This window comes from Vipera berus (assembly GCF_964194415.1).
Source record: "Vipera berus genome assembly, chromosome: Z".
NCBI lineage: Eukaryota > Metazoa > Chordata > Lepidosauria > Squamata > Viperidae > Vipera > Vipera berus.
Window position 1 is genome coordinate 60,045,651 of NC_138205.1, and position 27,298 is coordinate 60,072,948.

General features: G+C 42.8%; 1 protein-coding gene across 4 annotated transcripts in view; it reads right to left on the minus strand.

Moving 5' to 3' along the window:
* Positions 1–12,897: 12,897 nt before the first annotated feature.
* EXOC3 (exocyst complex component 3) overlaps positions 12,898–27,298 on the minus strand; it is a 97,266-nt gene continuing 82,865 nt past the window's right edge. The window contains exons 12-14 of one of the 4 annotated variants that reach the window (XM_081345339.1): positions 16,965–17,092; positions 13,566–13,689; positions 13,325–13,443 (exon numbers count right to left, since the gene is read on the minus strand). In XM_081345339.1, the coding sequence (XP_081201465.1) occupies positions 13,605–13,689; positions 16,965–17,092 (213 nt within the window). In that variant the 3' untranslated portion in view covers positions 13,325–13,443; positions 13,566–13,604. Of the gene's footprint in view, positions 14,654–16,964; positions 17,093–27,298 lie in introns of all 4 variants that reach the window. The other 3 variants (XM_081345337.1, XM_081345338.1, XM_081345340.1) reach the window with 3 other exon arrangements.

Below are 27,298 nucleotides of genomic sequence, written 5' to 3' on the forward strand. Positions count from 1 at the left end.
GGCCAGCAGCAACTGGAGACACAACAACAGCAGTGGGGTCCCCAGCAGCCATTGAACAAACAACCAGGGTGGGACCAGCAGCAGTGGGGGCCCCAGCAACCAATGATGAGCCTACCCTTCAGAGCAACCTTTGATGGGGACCCAGAGAAACTGATTTTCTTCCTCAAGAAGACCCCCCCCTCCTGCAAACTGTCCCCAAAACAAGTGCGGTGGACACAGTACTTTAATCGTTTCAACTTCAGTCTAAAGTACATACCAGGATGAAAAAATTTCTTAGCTGATGCACTATCCTGATTGCCCCAGTACAAAAGCAAAGAGGTCAAACAAGGCAATTATCCCCAGTTCACAACCTGTAGCACAACTCACACCTCGCAGAATCCCTAATCCTGATGACCCTGGAGCAAAGAAGATAAAACAAGAGCTCCTCACTGATCAATGGTTCAAAGATAATCAAACCTCCCTAACATGCAGGGATGGTTTGGCATACAAGGGGGAAAAATTGTATCTACCTGAAAGCCTCTGTCTCAATGCTCTCAAACACAGCCATGATGTAAAACAGATTGGACACTTCAGATATTTAAAAACTACACCTCATTTGCCAGCAATTTTGGTGGCCAGGGCTAAAACGAGATGTAGAAAACTATGTCAGGAGTTGTACCGTATGTGCCACCATGAAAAGAATTCCGGGGAAAACCCCTGGGCTACTGCAGTCAGTAGCCAACCCTTCTCAACCATGGGAAGAAATAGCTATGGACTTTATTATAGACCTACCCAACAGTAGAGGAAATACTGTCATCTGGAGTGTGATCTGTTTTCGAAGCAGGCTCACTTTAACACCTGTAAAGGACTCCTATCTGCACAACGACTGACTAAATTGTTCCTGAAACATATCTACTGACTTCATGGCACCCCTAAGCGAATAATTTAAGATAGAGGAGTGCAGTTCACAGCGAAACTTTGGAGGAATTTCCTTTAATTAATTGTATCATCTCAAGGCTTATCATCTGCTTTTCATCCAGCTACCAATAGGGCTGCAGAATCCTACCAACAGACAAACTGGACTGACCTTCTCCCTTTTGCCGAGGTGGCCTTTCTGTGCACAGCAGCACTGGCTACACGCCTTTCAGAGTAGCCACAGAAAAAGAGTTCAGCCCGATGCCTGACTACTCTCAGGTGCCCTCTGCTTCCCAGACACTTGATCAATGGGTGAGGGGGTGGGAAGAGGTTTGGAGAAACACGAAAATGGCGTTACAAAAAGACTTCTGGGACTTATAAAAAACAGGCTGATAAAAAGAAGGCTCCCCAAAGAACATTCCAAGTTGGGGAAAAGGTTTATCTGTCAACTAAATATTTACATCTCAAATTACCCAGCAACAAATTGGGACCAAAATCCTTGGGGCCTTTCCCTATTGTGAGAATCATCAACCTGGTCACAGTAAAATTGAAACTTCCCAGACCTTTGGGAAAAATTCACCCGGTTTTCCATTGTAGCTTACTGAAAACTTTTCGGGGCTCCACTTTAAGACGTTCCCCTAAGAAGGCACTTGGACCCCCCATAGTAGTGGGTCAGACCCATTATGAAGTGAAACGTATTCTTGACTCTAGAATCTTTAAGGGAAAATTGCGATATCTAGTACAATGGAAGGGATACCCATTGTCTGAAGCCATTTGGGTGAAATCTAGTGATGTGAAAGCTGACAGACTTATCAAAAGGTTTTATGAGAAACACCCCAACAAACCAAAAGCCAGCTCCTAACTTGTGTTTGGTTACATTACAGGATCTGTTCTTTTTGTAAGGGGGGCCGGATGTCAATGCTGCAAATATTAACATGTTTTTGCACTGACAATATAAGAAGCATCCTTTTGTTTAAACTGCTTCGCTTTTTTTTTAATTAAAAAGTTTTAACATACAATTTTTCCTTTAAAAATCCCCCCTCCCCCTGCCTTCACCCTCCCCCCTACCTCTCCCCCCTCCCCCCCGACTTCCCAGAGCTAAATACAAGGTATATAAAAAAAACAATCATAAACAACCATATACTAACATCCATAAACTCTAAAATCCATCACTCTCTAGCTTATATAGGATAATATATATATATATTAAATATATATAGAAAAACAAAAATAGAAAAAGAAGAAAAGAAAGAAGACTTATTCAAATGCTACATGAAACTTCTTAACCCTATAAATCCATTTTCTCCATTCCATAATATAACGTTCTTGCGAAAAATCTTAGGCCAAAATCTACGCCATCTCTGCCAGGTCAAAAGTCTTTGAAGTCACTCTCCTATAATCGGCAGTTCCTCTTTCCTCCATTACTGAGCTATCAAAAGTCTTGCTGCCGTAATTAAATTTCACATAATTAGTGTCCACAACCGTAACGTCCGTAATTATCCCCAACAAAAAAAAACAAAAACAAAAACAAAAAATTTGCGAACAAAACTTTATCCTTTGCTTAAAAATCTTCTACATATTCCACCAAATTTTTATCCAAAAAGCCTTGATCTTTTTACAAGTTCACCATACATGAAAATATGTAACATCTTCATCTCCACATCTCCAACATTTTGGCTGATAGTCCGGATACATACTTGCAAACTTTTTAGGATCTAAATGCCATCTATAAAGCATTTTATAAAAGTTCTCTTTTTACGTTCCTAACCCAAATCTTTTCCCACATGTCCATTGCGATAACTTCCTAGATGTTCGTTGTGGAAACTCCATAGACTTCTGCTGGTCTTGCTCTTTTATTATTTTCTTTTTGATCGTTTTAAAGCAGCACGCGTCACCCTCCGCTCTCCAGGATCATCCAAAGAAATTGTAGCTTGATCTCCTCCAGCACCATTCTCCTCTGTCTGTCCATCCTCAGTCTCTTGATGTTCTCCTTCTCCAGATCCCTTTGCAGCTTCCAGAAGTGATAATGAGGTTGCTTTTAAAACGTTATTATAAAAATCTCGCGCCTGCATCACAGTAATCAGACGGTACCTTTTACCTTCATACATCACCATCAACCCAACTGGAATCTCCCATCTGAACCTTATATCTCGTTGCTTGAGCTCTTGCACGAGGAATATAAAATCCTTCCTTCTCCTTAAAATCTTTGGAGGAATTTCTTTTAAAACCAAAACTTCTTGATCAGCAATCACCACTTTAGAATCATAGGCAACTTGTATAACTTCATCTCTAATTTCCCTCTTAGTAAAATAAACCACCACATCTCTAGGCAGCTTTCTCTGTCTTGCAATCCATGAATTCACACGAAACACTTTATCCATGCCTCCCTTTATTTCAAATGCTGGCTGATTCAATACCACTTCCAGAGCCTCAGAAATCAGCTGCTTTAGATCTTCCTTAATATTCTCTTTTAAACCTCTAATTCTAACAGCAAACTGCATCTGGTAATATTGAGCAAGACTCAATTCTCTGTCCATTTTGTCTCTTAAAACTTCATTCTCCAGTACTTTTGCTTCTAATATGGCATTCTTTTGAGTCAAATCTTCCACTTTTTCCTCCAGTTCTTCCACACATTCAGCCACTTTATACACTGAGGACAAAATGTCTACCTTCATCACCCTGAACTTCTGTTCCATCCTCTCTTCCATTCTCTCCTCCAATTTCTCCAATTTCGCCTCCATCTGTGCAAATTTATCACCCATTGATTCCAGAATTACCTGGGCATGTTTTTCAAGAGCATCTTGTAAATCCTTCGATGTCACTACATCAGGAAGATGCAACGCCTGCAATGATGATTGTTGTACCGGAGAAGTTCCAGCACTCTGAAGAGTTTTTGAGGGAGGTTTAGCCGCCATCTTTTTCACTTATGATGCACTTTCACTTTAAGTTTAAAAAGTCCATCAAGCTAGAGAGTAGAATATAATAATCCTCTTCACCTTTTCCTCTTGTACCGCTCTGCCTGCTCCTTTTATTCCATAGTCCTTCCTTCAGGCAGGGGTGGTCGCAGACGCCTGGCTCTGCTCCATGAAGTCCGGAGCAGAGACGCTGACCAGCTGGGAGCCACCCAGGCTACGGGGGAGTTCAATCCTTCAGCCACCCAAGCTACAAGCTCAGGCGGCCCAGGAGAACTCAACCCCTACCTGGGGCCTCACCCCCTCCTCTTCTCCCGAGGAGGGGGCTTCAAATTCGCCCGAACAGCTGATCGGCGCTGTTTCGGGCGAAAATCACTCAGCTGAGCCGCGGGCAGCCCGGGAAGGCTGTCTCCGGCGCCGCGCAGCCACCGGAAGTCTCAAACTGCTTCGCTTTGAATCACAGAAGGGAAATGTGAAACGGCTATTTTGAGAAGATAAGAAATAGCCGCACACAGAAAGGAAAGTGCAACTTCATATGTAAAACTAATTGGACAATGTGATTAATGACGTGTAAACAAGGGTGGGAAATGTGTATGATACGAGGGGCTAGGGGAGGAGATTTCAGATTCTGGCATCCCTCCATGAGTGCCGATGTCTCGTTTCATTATTAAGACTTTTTAGATAAACAATGCCTGAATTTTGTTAGAACTGTCTCATTAATCGGAACCAAGACAGCGTGGTTTTGTGTTTTCTCTGCATCCAATGGATGGGGCCTTCCTTGTTTGTGCAGATCAGTTGCTGGCATGCTGTGGTCTGGTACTAGTCCACAGACTGGGGTAGGGGACCCATTTTAGACAAAATGCCATTGGCTGCCCCTTCCCCCCCAAAGCCATTCCTTTATCCGCATTTATCCTCTGTCCATTGTATAACATTAGACTTTTCTTCTATAGTTTTGCATACTTTAGTCAAAATAGCAGTTATCTATCCACAGTCTACAATATCCAGTTAATCCTAAAAATTTCCTCAACTCCTTTCTCATTTGAGGCAAGGGTTGAGTTGTTGTTGTTAGTTGTGAAGTCGTGTCCGACTCATCACAATCCCATGGATGTTTCTCCAGGCCTTTCTGTCCTCTACCATCTTCTCGAGTCCATTTAAGCTCATGCCTACTGCTTCCATTTAAGCTCATGCCTACTCCATCCAGCCACCTCATTCTCTGTCGTCCCTTTCTTTTATTGCCCTCAATCTTTCCCAGCATTAGGCTTTTCTCCAGTGAGTCCTTCCTTCTCAATAGGTGGCCAAAGTATTTGAGTTTCAACTTCAGGATCTGGCCTTCTAAAGAACAGGCAGGGTTGATCTCCTCTAGGACTGACTGGTTTGAACGCCTTGCATTCCAAGGGACTCGCAGGAGTCTTTTCCACCACCATAGTTCAAAGGCCTCAATTCTTTAGCACTCAGCTTTTCTTATGGTCCAACTTTCACAGCCATACATTGCAACTGGGAAAACCATGGCCTTGACTATATGCACATTTGTTGGCAGGGTGATGTCTCTGCTTTTTAATATGCTGTCTAGATTTGCCATAGCTTTCCTCCCCAGAAGCAAGCATCTTTTAATTTATTGGCTGCAGTCCCCATCTATTGTGACCTTGGAGGCCAGGGAAATAAAATCTGTCACTACCTCCATTTCTTCCCCATCTATTTGCCAGGAATTGAGAGGGCTGGATGCCATGATCTTGGTTTTCTTAATGTTGAGTTTCAAGCCCACTTTTGTACTATCCTTCTTCACTGCATCAAGAGGCTCTTTAGTTCCTCTTCAGTTTCTCCCATTAGAGTGGTATCATCTGCATATCTTCGGTTGTTGATATTTCTCCCGGCAATCTTAATTCCAACTTTCGATTCATCTAGCCCTGCCTTTCTCATGATGTACTCTGCATACAGACTTGCTGGACTCCTTTCCCAATTTTGAACCAATCAGTGGTTCCATGTCCTGTTCTCACTGTTGCTTCTTGACCTGCATATACCTCTGGTAGTTCTCAATCCACATACTGCTGAAGTCTAGCTTGTAGGATTTTACTAGTATCTGAAATGAGAGCAATGGTGCAATAGTTTGAACATTCTTTGGCATTGCCTTTCTTTGGAATTGGAATGTAAACTGACCTTTTTCAATCCTGTGGCCACTGTTGAGTTTTCCAAATTTACTGGCAAATTGAATATAGCACTTTTGCTGCATCGTCTTTAAGATTTTGAATAGCTCAGCTGGAATATGTCATCTCCACTAGCTTTGTTGTTGCTCAGATTTCCTAGGGCTCATTTCACTTCACATTCTAGATATCTGGCTTGGGGTCAGTGACCATCCAATCGTGGTTATCTGGGATGTTAAGTTCATTCTTGTATAGTTCTTCTATGTAGTTCTTTATCTCTTTTGCCTCTGTTAGGTCCCTGCCATTTTGGTCCTTTATCATGCCCATCTTTGTATGAAATGTTCCCTTCATATCTCCAATTTTCTTGAAGAGATCTCTGGTCATCTATTCTATTGTTTTTTTCTATTTCCTTGCATTGTTCATTTAAGAAGGCATTCTTATCTCTTCTAGCTATTCTCTGCAATTCTGCATTCAATTGGGTGTATCTTTATTTTTCTCCCTTGCCTTCTGCTTCCCTTCTTTCCTCAGCTATTTGCAAAGCATCCTCAGGCAGCCATTTTGCTTTCTTGCATTTCTTTTTCTTTGCATTTCTTTTTCTTTTCTTGCATTTCTTTTAGTTGCTACCTCTTGTACAATGTTCTTCAGGCACTCTGTCTATCAGATCTAATTCCTTAAATCTATTTGTCACCTCTACTGTATATTCATCAGTGATATGATTTAGTTCATATCTGAGTGGCCTAGTGCTTTTTCCTACTTTCTTCAATTTAAGCCTAAATTTTGCAATGAGAATCTCATGATCTGAGCCACAGTCAGCTCTTGGTCTTGTTTTTACTGACTGTATAGAGCTTCTCTATCTTTGGGTGCAGAGCACATAGTCAATTTGATTTCTGTGTTGGCCATCTGGTGATGTCCATGTGTAGAACCGTCTCTTAGTTTGTTGGAAGAGTGTTTGCTATGACCATCGTATTCTCTTGACAAAATTCTGTCACCCTGTGCCCTTTTTCATTTTGTACTCCAAGGCCAAACTTGCCTGTTATTCCAGTTATCTTTTGGCTTCCTAGTTTAGCATTCCAATCCCCCATGATGATAAGGACATCACTTCTTGGTGTTTATAAGGTGCTGTAGGGCTTCATAGAACCGGTCAATTTCATCCTCTTCAGCACCAGTGGTTGGGGCATAGACTTGGACTACTGTGATATTGAATGGTTTGCCTTGAATTTGCACTGAGATCATTCTGTCATTTTGTGGATTGTATCCTAGTATTGCTTTTCCTACTCTCTTATTGACTATGAAGGCTACTCCATTTCTTCTGAGGGATTCTTGCCCGCAGTAGTATACCTGATGGTCATCTGAATTAAATTCACCCATTCCTGTCCATTTTAGTTTGCTGATTCCTAAGATGTCGATGTTCAGTCTTGTCATCTCTTGTTTGACCATGCCCAGCTTGCCTTGATTCATGGTCTTACATTCCAGGTTCCTATGGAAAAAAATCTTTACAGCATTGGACTTTCCTTTCACCACCAGTGGCATCCACAGTTGAGTGTCCTTTCGGCTTTGGCCCAGTCGCTTCATTCTTTCTGGCGCTACTAGTACTAGCCCTCTGCTCTTCCCCAGTAGCATATTGGAGACCTTCCAACTTGACGGACTCATCTTCCAGCATCATATCTTTTTGCCTTTTGGTACTGTTCATGGGGTTTTCATGGCAAAGATACTGGAGTGGGTTGCCATTTCCTTCTCCAGTGGATCACATTTTGTCAGAACTCTCTGCTATGACCTGTCCGTCTTGGGTGGCCCTGAGTTACAATTCGTTTAATTCTCTCAGGTATTATTTTTCTATTTTTTAATCAAGTATCCTAAGTATTTTACCTCTCTTTCTACATATTATCATTTCTTGTTAGATACCCTTTTTCTCCTAGATATTCAAAATCAGTGCGTCTTGCACACATATATAAAGACATAAAAAAGTAAAACAAAAACAGCAACTTCACAAAGAAACAAACATTTCATACTTTTTTTTAAAATAAGGCCTTTTTGGTTATTATTATTAGAGTCTTACCCCTCTCCCAAGTCTTGGAAATGACACAATGCAGACACACATATACACTACTTCCACACTCCTCTAACAAAACTGGACTATTTTTTCTTTTCTTTAACTACAAATTTACTGCCTGGGATCCATCAGGTATATAACTTCTATTGTTAACATATATGTTTAATGTTTGACATAACCAATCTTCAAAACTTCCATATTTTGGCCAAAATACACTATAATAGGATTTCTTGGTCCATCCATCCTGCTAGCATTTGTCCCAATGGGCTTTCCAGAGGAATCCAAATATTCACCTCATCAGTCCCCTCATTCAAAGGGTTAATTTTCCTGTTTTCCATGACTGGTCTTTTCCTGTATACAAGACCTCCGTTCACTCCCAAGTTAACCAAACCATTTCACTTCGCCCATCTCTGACCAATCTCCTCATGGAGGTACAGAGTTGCAGATCAAGGCTCAGCACTCGTTTTGGATTTGATCCTTAATGCTTCTCACACATCCCATTATCAACCAGATTTCACACACATACCAGTCCTACCCTACCACCCAAGTAATACTTCCCCAATTACTTGTTGGGTTTTCTTACCTGGGTCTATGCATGAAGTTACCCAATTATGGCTGATCTCAGCCCGTTTTCCTATTTCTTTTCTCCTGACTTTATCTTTCCAACGTATTTCATTTGAGTGGACCTCAGGCCCCCCAGGTGGCTCAGATCTCTTGGCTTCTGAAATCAGCAGGGCATGCCCCCTGAATCCCATCAGAGCCAGCTAGGGGATTCCTGAGTTACTTGAATCCCATATTGGGCACCAATTGTGAGAAACAAGGTTCACAGTCAAATTATTAGAAATATCAAAGTGTTTTATTAGAGCTTTTGCAAAAGCTGGTGGAACTCTAAGTGTACAAGCAAGAGAGAGATCGAGAGATCACACTGGTTACAGATCTCAGCATATTTTATACATTCCTATTACTGGCCACTTGTCCATCCTTCCCAGACACAGTTGATAGGCCTAGGTCAGACACATGCTAACAGTCTTATGATCTGTCATCACACCTAAATATTTAAAATGTTAGGACCTTATTGCTAAGCATCCAAACTTGCTAAGAACTCAGCCCTTTCATTTCTCACCTCTTTGGTATTTCCTTATCAGTTCTCTTTAATAATAATAATAATAATAATAATAATAATAATAATAATAATAATAATAATAATAATAATAATAATAATAATAATAATAATAATAATAATAAGTAGTAGTAGTAGTAGTAGTTGGAAGGGACCTTGGAGGTCATATAGTCCAACCCCCTGCTCAGGCAGGAAACCCTATACCATGTCAGGCAAATGGCGGTCCAGTCTCTTCTTAAAAACTTCCAGTGTTGGAGCATTCACCACTTCTGGAGGCAGGTTGTTCCACTGGTTAATTGTTCTAACTGTCAGGAAGTTTCTCCTTAGTTCTAGGTTGCTTCTCTCCTTGACTAGTTTCCATCCGTTGCTTCTTGTCCTGCTTTCAGGTGCTTTGGAGAATAGCTTGGCTCCCTCTTCTTTGTGGCAGCCCCTGAGATATTGGAACACTGCTATCATGTCACCCCTCACCCTTCTCTTCGTTAAACTACACATACCCAATTCCAGCAACCGTTCCCTATATGTTTTAGCCTCCAGTCCCCCAATTATCTTTGTTGCTCTTCTCTGTACCCTTCCTAGTCTCTTGACATCTTTTTTACATCATGGTGACCAAAACTGGATGCAATATTCTAGGTGTGGCCTTACCAAAGCATTGTAAAGTGGTATTAGTACTTCACTCGATCTTGATTCTATCCCTCTGTTAATGCAGCCTAGCACTGTGTTGGCTTTTTTGGCAGCTGCAGCACACTGCTGGCTCATATTGAAGTGATTGTCTACTAGGACTCCGAGATCCCTCTCACAGTTACTACTATTGAAAAAGGTACCACCTATACTATACCTGTGCATTTGATTTTTCCTGCCTAAATGTAGAACCTTACTTTTTTCACCATTGAATTTCATTTTGTTAGATAGCACCCAGTGTTCGAGTCTGTCCAGATCCTCCTGTATTTTAAGCCTATCTTCTGGAGTATTGGCTATTCCTGCCAGCTTGGTGTCGTCTGCAAATTTGATGTAATTTTTTTAAATTTTAATTTTTTACCCCATTTATATCCCGCCCTTCTCCGAAGACTCAAGGCGGCTTACAATCTAAAGCACAAATCAATGTGCTTAGCAATAGCCTTCATTCTATGTATATGCCTGCTTATTAGGGCTTCCCCCCCCAAGCGGCATTATTGTAATAAGATTTGTCTGGCATGATCTGTTTTTGACAAACCCATGTTGACTTTTCGTGATGACTTTGTTTGCATCAAGGTGTTCGCTGATTTGTTGTTTGATTATCTTTTCCAGAATCTTCCCAGGTATTGAGGTCAGACTGATAGGTCTGTAGTTTCCTGGATCAATTTTTTGCCCCTTTTTTGAAGATGGGAACTACATCAGCTCTCTTCCAGTCCTCTGGTAGTTCCCCAGTGCTCCAGGATCTTTGAAAAATATAGTTCAGTGGTTCTGAGATCACGTCTGCTCGTTCCTTGAGAACTTTGGGGTGTAATCCATCTGGTCCTGGTGATTTGAACTTGTCTAGGCTGGACAGGTGTTCACTTACCATTTTCTTGCCTATCTTAACTTGCGTTTCTATTCTGTTTTTTATGGCATTGGTTTTGGTAGGTTGGACTGTTTTTTCCCTTTATGTAAAGACAGATGCAAAAAACGAGTTAAATAGTTCTGCTTTCTCCCTATTGCTTGTCACCTTCTTGCCACTTTCCCCCACTAATGGACCAATCATTTCCTTAATTTTTTTCTTGTTCATCTGTACAATGCAGCACCTGGTATCTCAAGCCAGAAGCTGTGTATGTCATTGCCTAGCAGAGTTCATGCATCATGTAAACATGGCTGTGCTTTGGATATGTAGTAGTGTGGCTATACTTTAAAATACTAACTCTAGGTAGTTTGAACAAAAAATAAACCTTATCATTCATAAGCTATATGCTAGTCTATATTATGGAAAATAACAACTTATTATCTCTCACATTACTACATGTACAACCAAGATGAAATTTTCATCCAGTGATAATATTGATGTAACATGCTGACAATAACTTATGGATAAGCAAACCAGTTTAGTTTCATATGCTTTTCTGACTTAATGCTTATCTCTCTGGAAATACTTTTGATTCCTCACTGAAACTATTAACAAAATATGTCTAGTAGAAAATGAATATTTTAATCTTTTATTAGTAATGCTATTATTAATATATTGCTGTATAATATAATTATATTAATATTTAATATTGTATTAGTAATGTGGGCATTCTGCATTTGAATTAGTGAGCTCCTACATCACGCTAAATATTGATTTATTTATTCATGATTTCTTGAAAATTAATTGACAATGTTCTTGCTAAGCCAACAATAATAAACCAATTATGATTTCATATGCCTGTTTACTTTCATTGGAAATAAAATTTTGTGAGACTTCAGAAAATTGTGTTTCAAACCCTTATATGTATCCTAGTAAAGGTAAAGGTAAAGGTTCCCCCGTGCATGTGTGCTAGTCGTTTCCAACTCTAGGGGCCGGTGCTCATCTCCGTTTCAAAGCCGAAGAGCCAGCGCTTGTCCAAGGACGTCTCTGTGGTCATGTGGCCGGCATGACTAGACGCCAAAGGTGCATGGAACACTGTTACCTTCCCACCGGAGTGGTCCCTATTTTTCTACTTGCATTTTTACGTGCTTTCGAACTGCTAGGTTGGCAGAAGCTGGGATGAGTAACAGGCGCTCACTCTGCTACGCGGCACTCGGGATTCGACCCGCCAAACTGCCGACCTTCCAATCGACAAGCTCAGCGTCCTAACCCACTGAGCCATATGTATCCTATATGTACCATATAAACATATTACTAAGTCCTATTCTATTGAATCAAAAAAATATAGACTGACTCATTGTTGCATTTTTGTGTAGCCATAAACTTTCAACAGCTGAAGATTCTACCTTTCATTTTTAAAAACCTTAAACACTATGGGTAAGTGTTTAAGGCAATGATCTCATGAGAATGTGAGTTTTTTAGGGGCACTCTGAAGCATTTTAAATTATTTTTGGTACATTAATTCAACTATTTGTTTTGTTTCTTGGTAAAAATGAGAAATTACACACTGATTGTCCAGATTGCTGCTCAATTTTATTACAGAAGTTATAGTATCCCAGTTTCCATACTTTATATGTAATTTGGGGTTTGGCTATCCCTACAATGGGCAGCATTTTGGTAAGATCAGTTTGTCCATTACAAACTGTCTAGTCAGGTATTAAACTTCCCTTTGCTGGATATGTTGAAGCAGAAGCTGAGTGGAATTTTCTTGGGGAAATAATTTGAGTAAGAGTTTGGATTGATATCCTAAATTGTCCTTTCTAATTCTAAACTACAGTACAGTATTTACAATTACAAGTAGTTTTCACTTAGTGATTTGCTTCATTTAATATTTGAGGTTACAGTGTTGCTCAAAAGGCAATTAGGGACCAGCCCTTGCATTTACTGCTTTTGTGGAATCTCTCTCCCCTTATTTACCCCATACTAACATCTTAAATAGAAAGAACCCCAGTTCAATTGAAGGAAATAGCAAGCAAAGGAAAACTGAAGTAAAAGTACAGTCATGGTCATGTATTTTTCACGTAGCAACTGTTATGCCTAATCACTGAATTCCTGGACCAAATTGTGATTGCTAAACAAGGATTACCAGTAATACAGTTTTCTATTCTTCTGTTAATTTTTCTTTTCTCTACAAAATTTTTTGTAATAAGTAAAAAATGTCTCACAAAAGGGCAGCCAAATAATCTGCACACAATTCAAAAGTTCAACACCAGAGCCAATTCATTTATTAAGCAAACACTTAGCACAAGTCTCTTTTCAAATCTAGTGATAATTTACATAAACCCAAATATTACTGCTTTCATTTTTTATCCAAATCAAGCATAAGTTGACCTCTTTTATTTTTTCTGAAGTACACACAAAAATGCAAGTGAGAGGGGGATCCACTAATAATGGTAAAGATGCAATTCCAAAACACTCTTGGACATCATATTATATATTTTCCCAGTGATTGAATTACATCTTGTTACAAGTGTTAACATAGGAGAAAAAAAAAGCTTTGTAAGAAATTCATATGTTCTCTATATGCATTGTAAGCTAAAACATTCCAAATTTTGACATAAAAAGTATTACAGAACTATTGTTATTACTTAAGAAGTTTTGGCACAGTTAGTGTTGGAACTATAATTTCTTTAAAAAGTGGCACATAATTTGGATTTGGTTGGCTTGGGCCTTTGTCCAAAGTTTCAATGATAGTCTGCTTCATCTCTCTGCTGGCATCTCCTCTCATTGTCAATAAAGCCGCAATATGGTCATCTCTGCCAATCAGAATAAAGTAGCGTTAATTGAATTCCTACTTATGGAAAACAGCAGTTGCAATCTTTTCACACCACACATGCTACATTAAATAATTCTTTGTCAGCTTATAAAATGAACTCACCAGTAAATTTCTTCAATCACTTGTAATTAAGAAAGCCTTCTATGAGGCAGATAGTATGATTAGACTTCTATTAATTACCCACCAGTTAATCTGCTTATTTCTATACTTATCTTGTACTTCAGACCTATTGGAATAAGGAAGAATTTCAATTACAGCCACTTAATATTTATTAAATCTTTACAGTTACTCCTCAGTCTATGACCATTTATTCAATGACAATTCAAAGTTATGACAAAGGTGAACAAATAATGGCTACAACTGGTCTTCAGAGTTTTGGATATCAAAGCACTCCTGCTGTCAGTTGCAATGTGGGCATTTGGCAAGTGGTTTGTACTTCATCACCATGACTCCTGTAAAGGAGTTGGACAATCATGCCATTGCTGTTTGCAGCCTTCTCTGCCAGCTTCCCCAGAAAGTCAATGGGGAAGCAGGAAAAGACAGTTTGGTCTAGTCAATGGGGAAGCAGGAAGGCACAGTAGATTTTAGCCATGAAAGCCAACTGGAAAACTTTGAGCCAGTCACTCTCTCAGTCCACCCAATCTTGTTGTTGGGAAAATAGGAGGAGGAAGATGTGTTGGATTATTTTAATCAGCTTGAGTTACATGTAAAAATAATAAAGGCAGGACACAAATTAAATAAATAAATAAAATAAACTTCACAAGTTATTGGAATGTCTCCTCCACCTGCATCCTCTTCTTCCCCAGCCCCTCTGTGTTTGGCTGCACTAGCCACTTGCACCCCCTTATACACCTGACCTATGCTTCTCATGCACCCTCTGGCAACTTTCCCACCCTTGCCATACTTTTTCCAACTCACATCTCCTGTATACCCTTGGATCTCCCTGAGCTATGCCAGACTGTTCATGCACTCTTTCACATCCTCACACCCCCTCCAAATCCATATCATATCCCTTACTCCTTCCCACATCCAGCAACAGCCACTTACTTGCCTGCCAGTCTGGGACTTGCAACTTTCTACTGGCTTCCCCACTGAAGAAAATTGCTTCAAATAATGATCATGAGATTCAGCAACCAGGATGCAAGGATAGCAACTGGTAAGCAATGTGGTTGCACTTTATGATTGCATCCCTTTCCAAAAGAAATTCTGGTCTTAATTGCCATTATAAGTTGAGGCTTATCTGCATACATGCAATGGATTTGTCTTGTGCATAATTTTAACAAGACATCCAAACAATGGCTCTACTTCTGTAATCCTCCCATGTCTATTACTCCAAAATTTATTTAAATAACCTTCTTTAAATTTGTCATGCAATGAAAAATTTAAATACCATCTGATTTTGCTTTCTAATCAACCTCCTTTGGCCCAATCTTTCCTGACCCAATTAGCTTTACTTTTATGTGCCCATTTTCAGCAATGGAAGATTAAATAGCAGTGGAGCACATTCCACATAGAAGAATAATCAACCATTATAGGGAATAATCAACCATTCAGTTACCCAGCATACGTTGTTCTAAATAAAAACACTAAAAGACTATATGTGCATTCTATACTTACTTTATGAAAAAAATACCAAAATCAGTTTTTTGGATTAAACTAAAAATATTTTTAAAACAAATATTATTTAGTTGTGGTTACATATTACACTATGCAGAAATTGAATTAATGACGAACTCTGTATATTCGGTCCCAACCTCTTTTAGTTAAAAACTTTTATGCAGGAGGGGAAAAAAATCAAAGCTAAAGATTTTGTTCAAGTTTTTATAAAGTGTTCCTATGACAGTGAAATACAGGTGAAACTCGAAAAATTAGAACATCGTGCAAAAGTTCATTTATTTCAGTAATGCAACTTAAAAGTGGAAACTAATATATGAGATAGACTCATTACATGCAAAGCAAGATAGTTCAAGCCGTGATTTGTCATAACTGTGATGATTATGGCGTACAGCTCATGAAAACCCCAAATCCACAATCTCAGAAAATTAGAATATTACATGCAATCAATAAAACAAGGAGTGTAGAACAATAGAACAATATCGGACCTCTGAAAAGTATAAGCATGCATATGTACTCAGTACTTGGTTTGGGCCCCTTTTGCAGCAATTACTGCCTCAATGTGGCGTGGCATGGAAGCTATCAGCCTGTGGCACTGCTGAGGTGTTATGGAAGACCAGGATACTTCAATAGCGGCCTTCAGCTCTTCTGCATTGTTCGGTCTCATGTCTCTCATCTTTCTCTTGGCAATGGCCCATAGATTCTCTATGGGGTTCAGGTCAGGTGAGTTTGCTGGCCAATCAAGCACAGTAATCCCACGGTCATTGAACCAGGTTTTGGTGCTTTTGGCAGTGTGGGCAGGTGCCAAGTACTGCTGGAAAATGAAGTCAGCATCCCCATAAAGCTCGTCTGCGGAAGGAAGCATGAAGTGCTCCAAAATCTCCTGGTAGATGGCTGCGTTGACCCTGGACGTAATGAAGCACAGTGGACCAACACCAGCAGATGACATGGCTCCCCAAATCAACACAGACTGTGGAAACTTCACACTGGACTTCAAGCATCTTGCAGTGTGTGCCTCTCCATTCTTCCTCCAGACTCTGGGTCCTTGGTTTCCAAATAAGATGCAAAAGTTGCTCTCATCAGAAAAGAGGACTTTGGACCACTGAGCAACAGACCAGGTCTGTTTTTCTTTAGCCCAGGTAAGAAGCTTCTGACGTTGTTTGTTGTTCAGGAGCAGCTTGACAAGAGGAATACAACATTTGAAGCCCATGTCCAGGATCCGTCTGTGTGTGGTGGCTCTTGATGCACTGACTCCAGCCTCAGTCCACTCCTTGTGAAAGTCCCCAACACTTTTGAATGGCCTTTCCTGACAATCCTCTCCAGGCTGCGGTCATCCCTGCTGCTTGTGCACCTTTTTCTTCCACACTTTCCCCTTCCACATAACTTTCTATTAATGTGCTTTGATTCAGCACTCTGGGAACATCCAACTTCTTTTGCAATTACCTTTTGAGGCTTTCCCTCCTTATGGAGGGTGTCAATGATGGTTTCTGCACAACTGTCAGGTCAGCAGTCTTCCCCATGATTGTGATTCCTACTGAACCAGACTGAGAGACCATTTAAAGGCTGAGGAACCCTTTGCAGGTGTTATGGCTTAATTAGCTGGTTAGAGTGGGACACTTTGAGCCTAGAATATTGCACCTTTTCACAATATTCTAATTTTCTGAGATTGTGGATTTGGGGTTTTCATGAGCTGTAAGCCATAATCATCACAATTATGACAGATCACGGCTTGAACTATCTTGCTTTGCATGTAATGAGTCTATCTCATATATTAGTTTCCTCTTTTAAGTTGCATTACTGAAATAAATGAACTTTTGCACGATATTCTAATTTTTCAAGTTTCACCTGTAATGCAGACATTTCAATTCTAGAAATGTACAATGTTACCTGATATCAGGATGTTTACTAACTAAAGTTGAGATTTCTAAATAAAGCAGTGAAGGATCAGTTAGCTTGAAAACTTCTGCAATAGCTTCAATGACATCACAAAGCCCCTCTGTGTCTTCTCCAGATCCCTATTAATCAAACAAATTATTGTTTTCAGTTGTTTAATCAAGGCTGCAAAGACTTTATTCCAGAACACAAAATATACTTGATTAATGTATGGCTATCTTAATAACAATGAATGATAGTAAATATTTCTAAGAAAATATGTTTATACTAAATAAGCAATCAAATATCAGTATTAAATCCTGGTTATTTTTCACCACAAAATAAAGGAAGGAAGGAAGGAAAGAAGGAAGGAAGGGAGGGAGGGAGGAAGGAAAGGAATCCAGTGAGAGAATAACTCTTTTTCATTTATTTCAATTCATATTATGCACTTTTATTACAAGGTATAAGATACATTCCTCTTTTAAGCTAAACACAACTTTTAAGCTAAAAAGCTTAAAATTACCATACTATAACAACATATTTTGCATAAAGAGCCTTGGTGGAGCAGTGGGCTAATGCCTCCTTAAGTAACACCAGCTGCCTGCAATTAGTGCAGGTTCGAGTCCCACCAGGCTCAAGGTTGACTCAGCCTTCCATCCTTCCGAGGTAGGTAAAATGAGGACCCAGATTGTTGGGGGCAATAAGCTGACTTTGTAATAATGCCGCTTGGGGGGGGGGAAAGCCCTAATAAGCAGGCATATACATAGAATGAAGGCTATTGCTAAGCACATTGGTTTGTGCTTAAATTGTAAGCCGCCCTGAGTCTTCGGAGAAGGGCGGGATATAAATGGGATTAAAATAAAAAAATAAATATTTTGAGATCCATTATTTGGCAAAGTTACTGTCATCACTGCAAACATTGGATGTTTTTGCTTTGACAATATAGGTAAAGGTAAAGGTTCCCCCGCACATGCGTGCTAGTCGTTTCCAACTCTAGGGGCCGGTGCTCATCTCCGTTTCAAAGCCGAAGAGCCAGCGCTTGTCCGAGGACATCTCCGTGGTCATGTGGCCAGCATGACTAGACGCCAAAGGCACACGGAACGCTGTTACCTTCCCACTGGAGCGGTCCCTATTTTTCTACTTGCATTTTTACATGCTTTCGAACTGCTAGGTTGGCAGAAGCTGGGACGAGTAACAGGCGCTCACTCTGCTACGCGGCACTCGGGATTCGACCCGCCAAACTGCCGACCTTCCAATCGACAAGCTCAGCGTCCTAACCCACTGAGCCACCGCGTCCCCTTTGACAATATAGAGGCAGCCTTTTCCTTAAAATTGCTTTGCTCTTAGAATTAGATGATGCTGGGGGGGGGAGGAGGAAGACCGTTTCTCCTGGTTGTTTTTAATAAGATAAGAAATGGGGGAGGGGGGGATTGTTAAAGATAAAATGTATTTTAAAACTTTTCAATAAAAAAAAAAAGAAATGGCACAGAATGGAAGGGAAGCTTTGCCCTTTAAACTGATTGGAGAATGTAATTTATGACTGCTAATTGGAGGGAATTGTGCCAGATATTAGGTGCTGAAGGGAGGGGAATTCAGATCTTGGCATCCACCATGCTATGCGGATGCTTTGCTTTCACGATTAAAGATTCTTTAGGATAAACAATGCCTGAAAGTTCTTTGAAGTGTTTCGTTAGTCGGAACCATGACATCATGCCAAGATCTACTTTCTTTTCAAACTATCTGGAGTCTTGAACATCAGTTGTTGTCTTTAGGCTTGAGAGAAGCTGGCAAAGATTCAGGGAAAAAAATTATCATGGGAAAAGAGAACCTGCTTGAAGACGGTGACCCAGCAGCTGCTGGTACCCCAGAGGGAGAAGCAACAGAGAGCATGCTGTGGGAAGATGAGTTTTGGCAGGACTCCCAGATGGAGGTGGAACACAAGCAGCTAGGAGATCTGATCTGGTCGTCAGCCCGGGCACAGCCCAGCAGAGATTCCAGAAGCCTCAAAACTGCCTTATCAAAGGCTCCAAAAGCAGACTGGGGGAGAGCCACTAGGACGCTTGCCACTGAGGATTCGGGTGAGTGGGAATGCCTGTCTGCAGTTTGTAGCCAGCCAGGGGAGAGATTTGGGGGACTGGATATGAGAAGCAGAAATCAACCTGAGCATGCCACAGCTGATGGAGGCCCTTCAACGTCTTAGGTTGGTGCAGGAGCCAGGAGATTAGCAGTTGGTGGGAGGACGAATGCCACTCATCCAGCAACCATTGAGGAGCCTGCAGCAGCAGAGGGTGTCACAACCCCATACTGGCCAACAGCAGGGAATATGACTCCACCTTTCAGAGCAAGCTTCGATGGGGACCCAGAAAATCTGATTTTCTTCCTCAACCAAGTGCGCTCTCATTTGAACTGCTGGGCCTATCTCTACTCGGACCCAGGTGCTATGGTCGATGTGATTGCATTCAGCCTAGAGGGAGAAGCATCCGAATGGCTGAACAATTTATATAATGAGCAAGCCCCCGAATTGGAGAACCCCACCTCTTCCTCCTAGGGCTGAGAGAAAGATTTGAGGACCCATCTATTGGCCTCAAAGCAGGAGAACAAATCCACAAAATAAACAAGCCGACAGGCTTGCCCTAGAGTATGTACGAGAGTTTCGCAAGATAGCAGGTCGGATGGAGGGGTGGCCTGAACAATACCTAATCCATCACTTCATTGAGGGATTAGACGATCACTTCTCTCAGGCGAGCAATACCTGATCAGCTGCAAGAATGGTACCAGACAGCGGTAAAACTAGATGTTTAGCTCGCCCATTATAAGAAGCTTCCACCACCTGAAGCAGAGCTGAGGCCAGAACAACACAAACAGCAACCACCACCCCGAGAATCTCCAACTGCTGCAGTTGCTAAAGGACCCATGCCATCTGCAGGCCGATCAATCAAGTGCTTCCAATATGGACAGTAGGGACATTGAGCAGCAAATTGCCCAGTCCCCTACCCCCAACAGCAGAATAGACTGGGACCAGCAGGGAGGAAAAAACCTGCCCAGCAGCCAGAGAGAGAAATCCAACCGGATCACACAGGAACCTGTTGCCCAAGTCACATCCCCTGCACAGGAGGATGCTGGGGCTTAAGCTGGATCCACCCCCGCTCTACCCTCATTCGACAGTGACGATGAAGGGGAGAATGAGCCGATGGTGAGCTGACATGTCCCACCTTTTTCACTTACCTGCCAAACTCATAATCCCTAAGTCAGGGGCGCAGGTAGATTTAAAGGTGCTAGTTGATTCTGGATGCTCCCGATGTGTCATTAGCTTGCCATTTGCCATGAAACTGGGCATACGAGCAAAACTGCTCTCCAAACCTGTAAGTTTCGAGCAAGCCAATGGCTCCCTGATGGGAGAGACTTTAGTCACGCAATTAATGGAGCCCCTACACCTAGAAATAGGTGAGCACTGGGAGTTTATTCCCTTCCTGGTGGCCCCCAAAATGACTGAGGCTGTGATCTAGGATTAGCCTGGTTGGACAAATGGAAGCCGTTTATCTGGTGGGAGAAAGGAATGAGAACTGTGAGACTACCTATAGGGCCTAAACCTCCCACTGATTCAACAAATGTGGCAGGACAATTTAGGCCACTAACTGAACAAGAGCAAATGGCTGCCTCACCACCACCAGGCGAACCAACCATCCCCAGTGAATACAGGGATCTGGTGGAGGCATTTAGTGAGAAAGAATGCGACACCCTGCCCCCTCACAGACCCAATAATTGATCTATTGAACTGTTGCCAGGAGCCAAATTCCTACGACCGAGGCTATGCGCCATGTCCCCCCTTGAAATGGAGGAGATAAAATGATATGTGGATAAAAACCTAGCGAGGGGGTTCATTGAACAAGCTAAGTCTACTGTGGGAGCCCCTATGCGCTCCACAAGGACTCTAAATGGGTCAATTTAGGGAGGCCTTCCAACTTGCCTTCACTGGGAGGGTTGTCTGAGTTAGCTCGGGAGTTCATGGCTTCCATGACGGCCATGGGCCTGTCCCAAGTAATTCAGGGCCTGACTCATGTGGGGGGTCACAACCTTGACCTGGTGTTCCTGCCTGGACAGTGGTTGGATGATCTGGGAGGGGGTTCTCCAACCATTGTTCCCCTGTCATGGTCAGATCACCACCTCCTGCGGCTGGTCTTCCGTTATGCCACCCCCCACCGCTGGGCGGCGGAACCGACCAGGTGGTTCCGCCCCAGGCGCCTAATGGACCGGGAACGGTTCCAGATGGCACTTGGTTCTATACCCATCGCCCTCTCCCACAGCCCAGTCGATGCCTTGGTGGATGCCTGGGAAAGGGCGGCCACCAGGGCACTTGACTGTGTTGTACCCTCGCGACCTCTGACCCGGCGCAGATCCCGCTGGGCTCCATGGTTTTCTGCGGAGCTCCGGGAGATGAAGCGTCAGAGACGGGGTCTAAAGAGCGGTTGGAGGTCCAGCCAATCCGAATCTGACCGATTGCAGTTAAGAACCTTTATAAGGTCTTGTCTTGCGGCGATGAGGATGGCGAAGTCTAATTACTTCACTGCACTCATCGCGTCCGCAGATAATTGCCCGGCCGCCCTATTTAGGGTGACTCGCTCCCTCCTTAACCAGGAGGTGAGGGAGGATCCCTTACAGGGACGGGCCGAGGAGTTTAGTCATCATCTGACGGACAAAATCGCTCAGATCTGGGTCGGCCTGGACTCTGACTGGGCAGAGTCTGACGTGGAGGAATCAGACAGTCTTGAGCATGTTATCTGGACTGAGTTCGATCCTGTTTCCCCTGATGATGTGGACAGGATCATGAGGAAGCTGAGCTCCACCACCTGTTTGTTGGATTCGTGCCCCTCCTGGCTGGTTTATGCGGCCCAGGAGGAGACACGAGGCTGGTTCCAGGCAGTAATAACTGCTTCTTTGAAGGAGGGTGTCTTCCCCGCCGCCTTGAAGGAGGCAGTGGTGAGACCCCTCCTCAAGAAGCCTGCCCTGGACCCGGCTGTTTTAAATAATTATCGTCCAGTCTCCAACCTTCGCTTTTTGGCGAAGGTTGTTGAGAGTGTGGTGGCGCATCAGCTTCCTCTGTTCCTGGAGGAAACTGATTATCTGGACCCGTACCAATCGGGTTTCAGGCCCGGACACAGCACGGAGACGGCATTGGTCACGTTGGTGAATGATCTCTGGCGAGCTCGGGACAGGGGTTGTTCCTCTGTCCTAGTCCTATTAGATCTCTCAGCGGCTTTTGATACCATCGACCATGGTATCCTACTGCGGCGTCTCAGGGGGTTGGGAGTGGGAGGCACCGTTTTACGGTGGTTCTCCTCCTATCTCCTGGGCCTCTCGCAGTCAGTGTTGACGGGAGGGCAGAGATCCACCCCGAGGCCTCTTGTTTGTGGAGTTCCTCAGGGGTCGGTTCTCTCGCCCCTCCTGTTCAACATCTACATGAAACCGCTGGGTGAGATCATTCGTGGTTTCGGGGTGGGGTATCATCAGTACACTGATGATACCCAACTTTTTCTTTCCACCCCGAACCAACCCAGCGATGCCCTCGCCGTGATGTCCCGTTGCCTGGAGGCGGTCCAGGTCTGGATGGGGAGAAACAGGCTTCGTCTCGATCCTGGCAAGACTGTGTGGCTGTGCATATCGGCATCTCGGGTTAACCAGACCATTCCACCTTTAACGATGGGGGGTGAGTTGTTACCCCCCGTTGATAGGGCTCGCAACTTGGGCGTCCTCCTTGACTCCCGGCTCAATTTTGAAGACCACATAGGAGCCGTGACCAGGGGGGCTTTTGCTCAGGTTCACCTGGTGCGCCAGTTGCGACCCTACCTGGACCGAGATGCCCTACGCACAGTCACTCATGCGCTCGTGACCTCCTGTTTAGACTACTGCAACGCTCTCTACATGGGGCTGCCCTTGAGGACCACTTGGAGGCTTCAGCTGGTGCAAATGCGGCCGTGCGAGTTGTAATGGGGTTTTCCCGATACTCCCATGTAACACCTCTACTCCACAAGCTGCATTGGCTCCCGGTTGCCCTCCAGGTGAGATTCAAGGTGCCGGTGATGACCTATAAAGCCCTAAATGGCTTGGGTCCGGGATGTCTGAGGGAACACCTGCTGCCAGCATCAAGTTCCCTTCGTCCAGTGCGCTCCCACAGGGAGGGTCTGCTCAGGGTGCCGCCGGTAAAAGTTTGCTGGCGGATAACACCCAGGGGGAGAGCCTTCTCAGTGGGTGCGCCTGCCCTCTGGAACCAGCTGCCCGTGGAGCTCAGGACTGCCCCCGACCTCCGTTCATTCCGCCGGGACCTGAAGACCTGGCTCTTCAAGCTCTCTGGCCCAGGCTGAGAATTTTAATTTTAATTGGGGTTTTTTACTTTTTCAGGGACTGTTGTAATTATTTTTAATTGTTTTTAACTTTTGTATTTCTTGTTTTAAATACCCTGTAAACCACCCTGAGTCCTGCGGGAAATCCAATTAAATAAATAAATAAATAAATAAATAAATAAATAAATAAATAAATAAATGTTTTTCAAAGAAAAAAAAGATGGGTCTCTTCGTCTCTGCATGGACTATAAAGGCCTCAACCCGGTGAGTGTGGAGAGCAAATACCCCCTCCCCATCCTGAAAGACTTGTTAACCCACCTAGCTAAGGGGAGTATTTTCACAGAATTGGACTTGAGAGAGGCATACTACCGGGAGAGAAAAAAAGAGGAAGATGAGTGGAAAACTGCCTTTAATTGTCCCTTGGGAAGCTACCAATTCAAAATCATGCCATTTGGACTACAGGGGGCCCCATCCGTATTCAAGCAGCTGATTAATGAGCTCCTACATGATCACTTATACAAAGGTGTTTTGGTATATCTTGATGACATCTTGATATACAGCACAAATATGACTGATCATATAAAGCTAGTGAGAGAAGTGTTAAAGAAACTAGTGAAGGCCAAGCTTTATGCCAAATGGTTGAAATGTGAATTTCACCAGACCTGATTAGATTATATTGGCTACAGAATTTCCAACGAGGGTGTAGAAATGGACCCAGCCAAAGTGAGAACTATAATTGAATGGCAGCCCCCAAAGACTCGCAAACAGCTTCAGAGTTTTAGGTTTTGCCAACTTGTTTTTTCATTCATTCATTCATTCATTCATTCATTCATTCATTCATTCATTGGACTTATATGCTGCCCTATCTCCCATAGGACTCAGGGCGGCTAACAACAATAAAATACAACGATACAAAAGTTAAAAAGAATTAAATTAACAGCCCCAATAAAATAAATTAAAATTGAAGTTAAAAATTAAAAAACATTTTAAAATCCCTGTCGTCAGTCCAGGTCAGCCTGATGGAAAAGAAGTGTTTTAAGGCCGCAGCGAAAGGACCTTGAGATCCGGGGCCATCCGGAGCTCAAGGGGAAGTTGGTTCCATAGGGCTGACGCTCCCACAGAGAAGGCCCTCCCCCTGGGGGTCGCCAGCTGACATTGTCTAGCCGACGGCACCCTGAGGAGGCCCTCTCTGTGTGAGCGTACTGGGTGATGGGAGATCATTCCCGGCAGCAGACGGTCCTGCAAATATCACGGGCCTAAGCCATGTATTGCCAATTCTTCCCCTCCTTTGCCGAGATTACCCTACCCCTCACAGAACTACTCAAAACAGGCAAAAGGGGAGAGAAGCCACGACGAGGCCAACCACTAGCTTGGACAATGAGCTGTCAAACAGCTTTTGAGAATTTAAAAAGACTATTTGCTGCTGAACCAGTCCTAAAGCACGCATACCCAGGGGAGCCCTTCATAATCCAAGCTGACGCCAGTGAGGTTGCAGTTGGGGCTGTATTACTGCAAAAGAACAAAAGTGGAGTCCTACAACCTTGTGCCTACACCTCCAAAAAAATTTACTCAAGGTGAGAGGAGATGGGCAATCTGGGAGAAGGAGGTCTTTGCCATTAGGTGGAGCCCGTTAAACTGGCGACACTATCTAGAGGGGAGCAAGATGCCATTTGAAGTATGGGCAGATCACAAAAACCTAGAAGCACTGAAGACCCCCTCCCCGCAAACTGTCCCCAAAACAAGTGCAGTGGGCACAGTACTTTAAACATTTCAACTTCACTCTAAAGTACATACCGGGAGGAAAAAACCTCTTAGCTGATGCGCTATCTTGATTGCCCCAATACAAAAGCAAATGTGAAGAGGTCAATGAGGCAATTATCCCCAGTTTGCAACCTGCGGCACAACTCACACATCGCAAACCCCTAATCCTGATGACCCTGGAGCAAAGAAGATAAAACTAGAGCTCCTCACCAATCAATGATTCAAAGATAATCAAACCTTCCTAACATGCAGGGATGGTTTGGCATACAAGGGGGGGGGGGAAACTGTATTTGCCTGAAGCTCTCCATCTCAATGCTCTCAAACACAGCCATGACGTAAAACAGGCTGGACACTTTGGATATTAAAACCTCTACACCTCATCCGCTGGCAATTTTGGTTGCCGGGGCTAAAACTTGATGTGGAAAACTATATCAGGAATTGTGCTGTGCCACCATGAAAACAATTCCAGGGCAAACCACCTGGGTTACTGCAGCCGGTCGCAGACCCTTCTCAACCATGGGAAGAAATAGCTATGGACTTTAAAGTAGACCTACCCAAAAGTAGAGGAAATACTGTCATCTGGAATGTGATAGATTTGTTCTTGAAGCAGGCTCATTTTATCGCCTGCAAAGGACTCCCCTCTGCCCAACAACTGACTAAATTGTTCCTGAAACATATCTGCCGGCTGCATGGTGCCCCTAAGCAAATAATTTCAGATAGAGGAGTGCAGTTCACAGCAAAATTTTGGTGGAGTTTTCTTAAATTAATTGGATCATCTGCTTTTCATCTGGCTACCAATGGGGCTGCAGAATCTGCTAACAAAATGGTGGAGCAATATCTCAGATGCTATGTTTCCTACCAACAGACAAACTGGACTGATCTCCTCCCTTTCACCGAGGTGGCTTACAATAATTCTGTTCACAGTAGCACCTACATGCCTGTCAGAGTAGCCACAGGAAAAGAGTTCAGCCCAATACCTGAATACCCTCCACTTCCCAGACACTTGATCAATGGATGAGGGGGTGGGAAGAAGTTTGGAGAAACATGAAAACAGCGTTAAAAAAAGAATTCCGAGACCTATAAAAAAGCAGGCTGATAAAAAGAGGGCTCCCCAAAGAACATTCCAAGTTGGGGAAAAGGTTTATCTGTCAACTAAATATTTATGCCTCAAATTACCCAGCAAGAAATTAGGACTGAAATTCTTGGGGCCTTTCCCCATTGTAAGGATCGTAAACCCCGTCACAGTAGAATTAAAACTCCCTAGGCTTTTAGGGAGAGTTCACCCTCTCCACTGCAGCCTGCTGAAACCTTTTCGGGACTCCACCTTAAGACCTCACCCTAAGAAGGCACCTGGGCCCCTTTGTAATAGCGGGTCAGACTCACTCTGAAGTGAAACGTATTCTTGACTCTAGAATTTTTAAAGGGAAATTGCAGTACCTAGTACAATGGAAGGGGTACTCGCTGTCTGAAGCTACTTGGGTGAAATCTAGCGATGTGAAGGCTGAGCAACTCATCAAAACGTTTCATGAGAAAAACCCCAACAAATCGAGAGATAATCCGACATATGCTTTTACTTACATTACAAGATCTATCCTTGTAGCCGGATGTCAATGCTGCAAACATTGGATGTTTTTGCTTTGATAATATAAAGAGGCAGCCTTTTCCTTTAAATTGCTTTGCTCTTAGAATTAGATGATGTTGGGGGTGGGGGAGGAAGAATGTTTCCCCCGGTTGTTTTTAATAAGGTAAGAAATGGCACAGAATGGAAGAGTATCTTTGCACTTCAAACTGATTGGAGAACCTGATTTATGACTGCTAATTGGAGGAGGGAATCGTGCCAGATATTAGGTGCTGAAGGGAGGGGAATTCAGATCTTGGCATCCAGCATGCTGTGCTGATGCTTTGTTTTCACGATTAAAGACTCTTTAGGATAAACAATGCCTGAAAGTTCTTTGAAGTGTTTCGTTAGTCAGAACCGTAACAGTTACATTCCAGATTTTAGAAAATGTATTTAATATATGGTTATGTATCATTATTTTAACCTATTTAGAACAAGGTGTTTAACTAGAGAAACAAATGATTAAATGCCATTTATATAACGAATCATTGTGAAATATTGAATACTAAGGCTTAACATGCTTTGAAAATGTTTTCAAAAAAATTCTTATAAGGCAGTTGCAATGTTTTTTTAGATTCGTGTACAAGACTGAAAAGATATATATACTTCAAAGAATAACACGTGCTTTACTT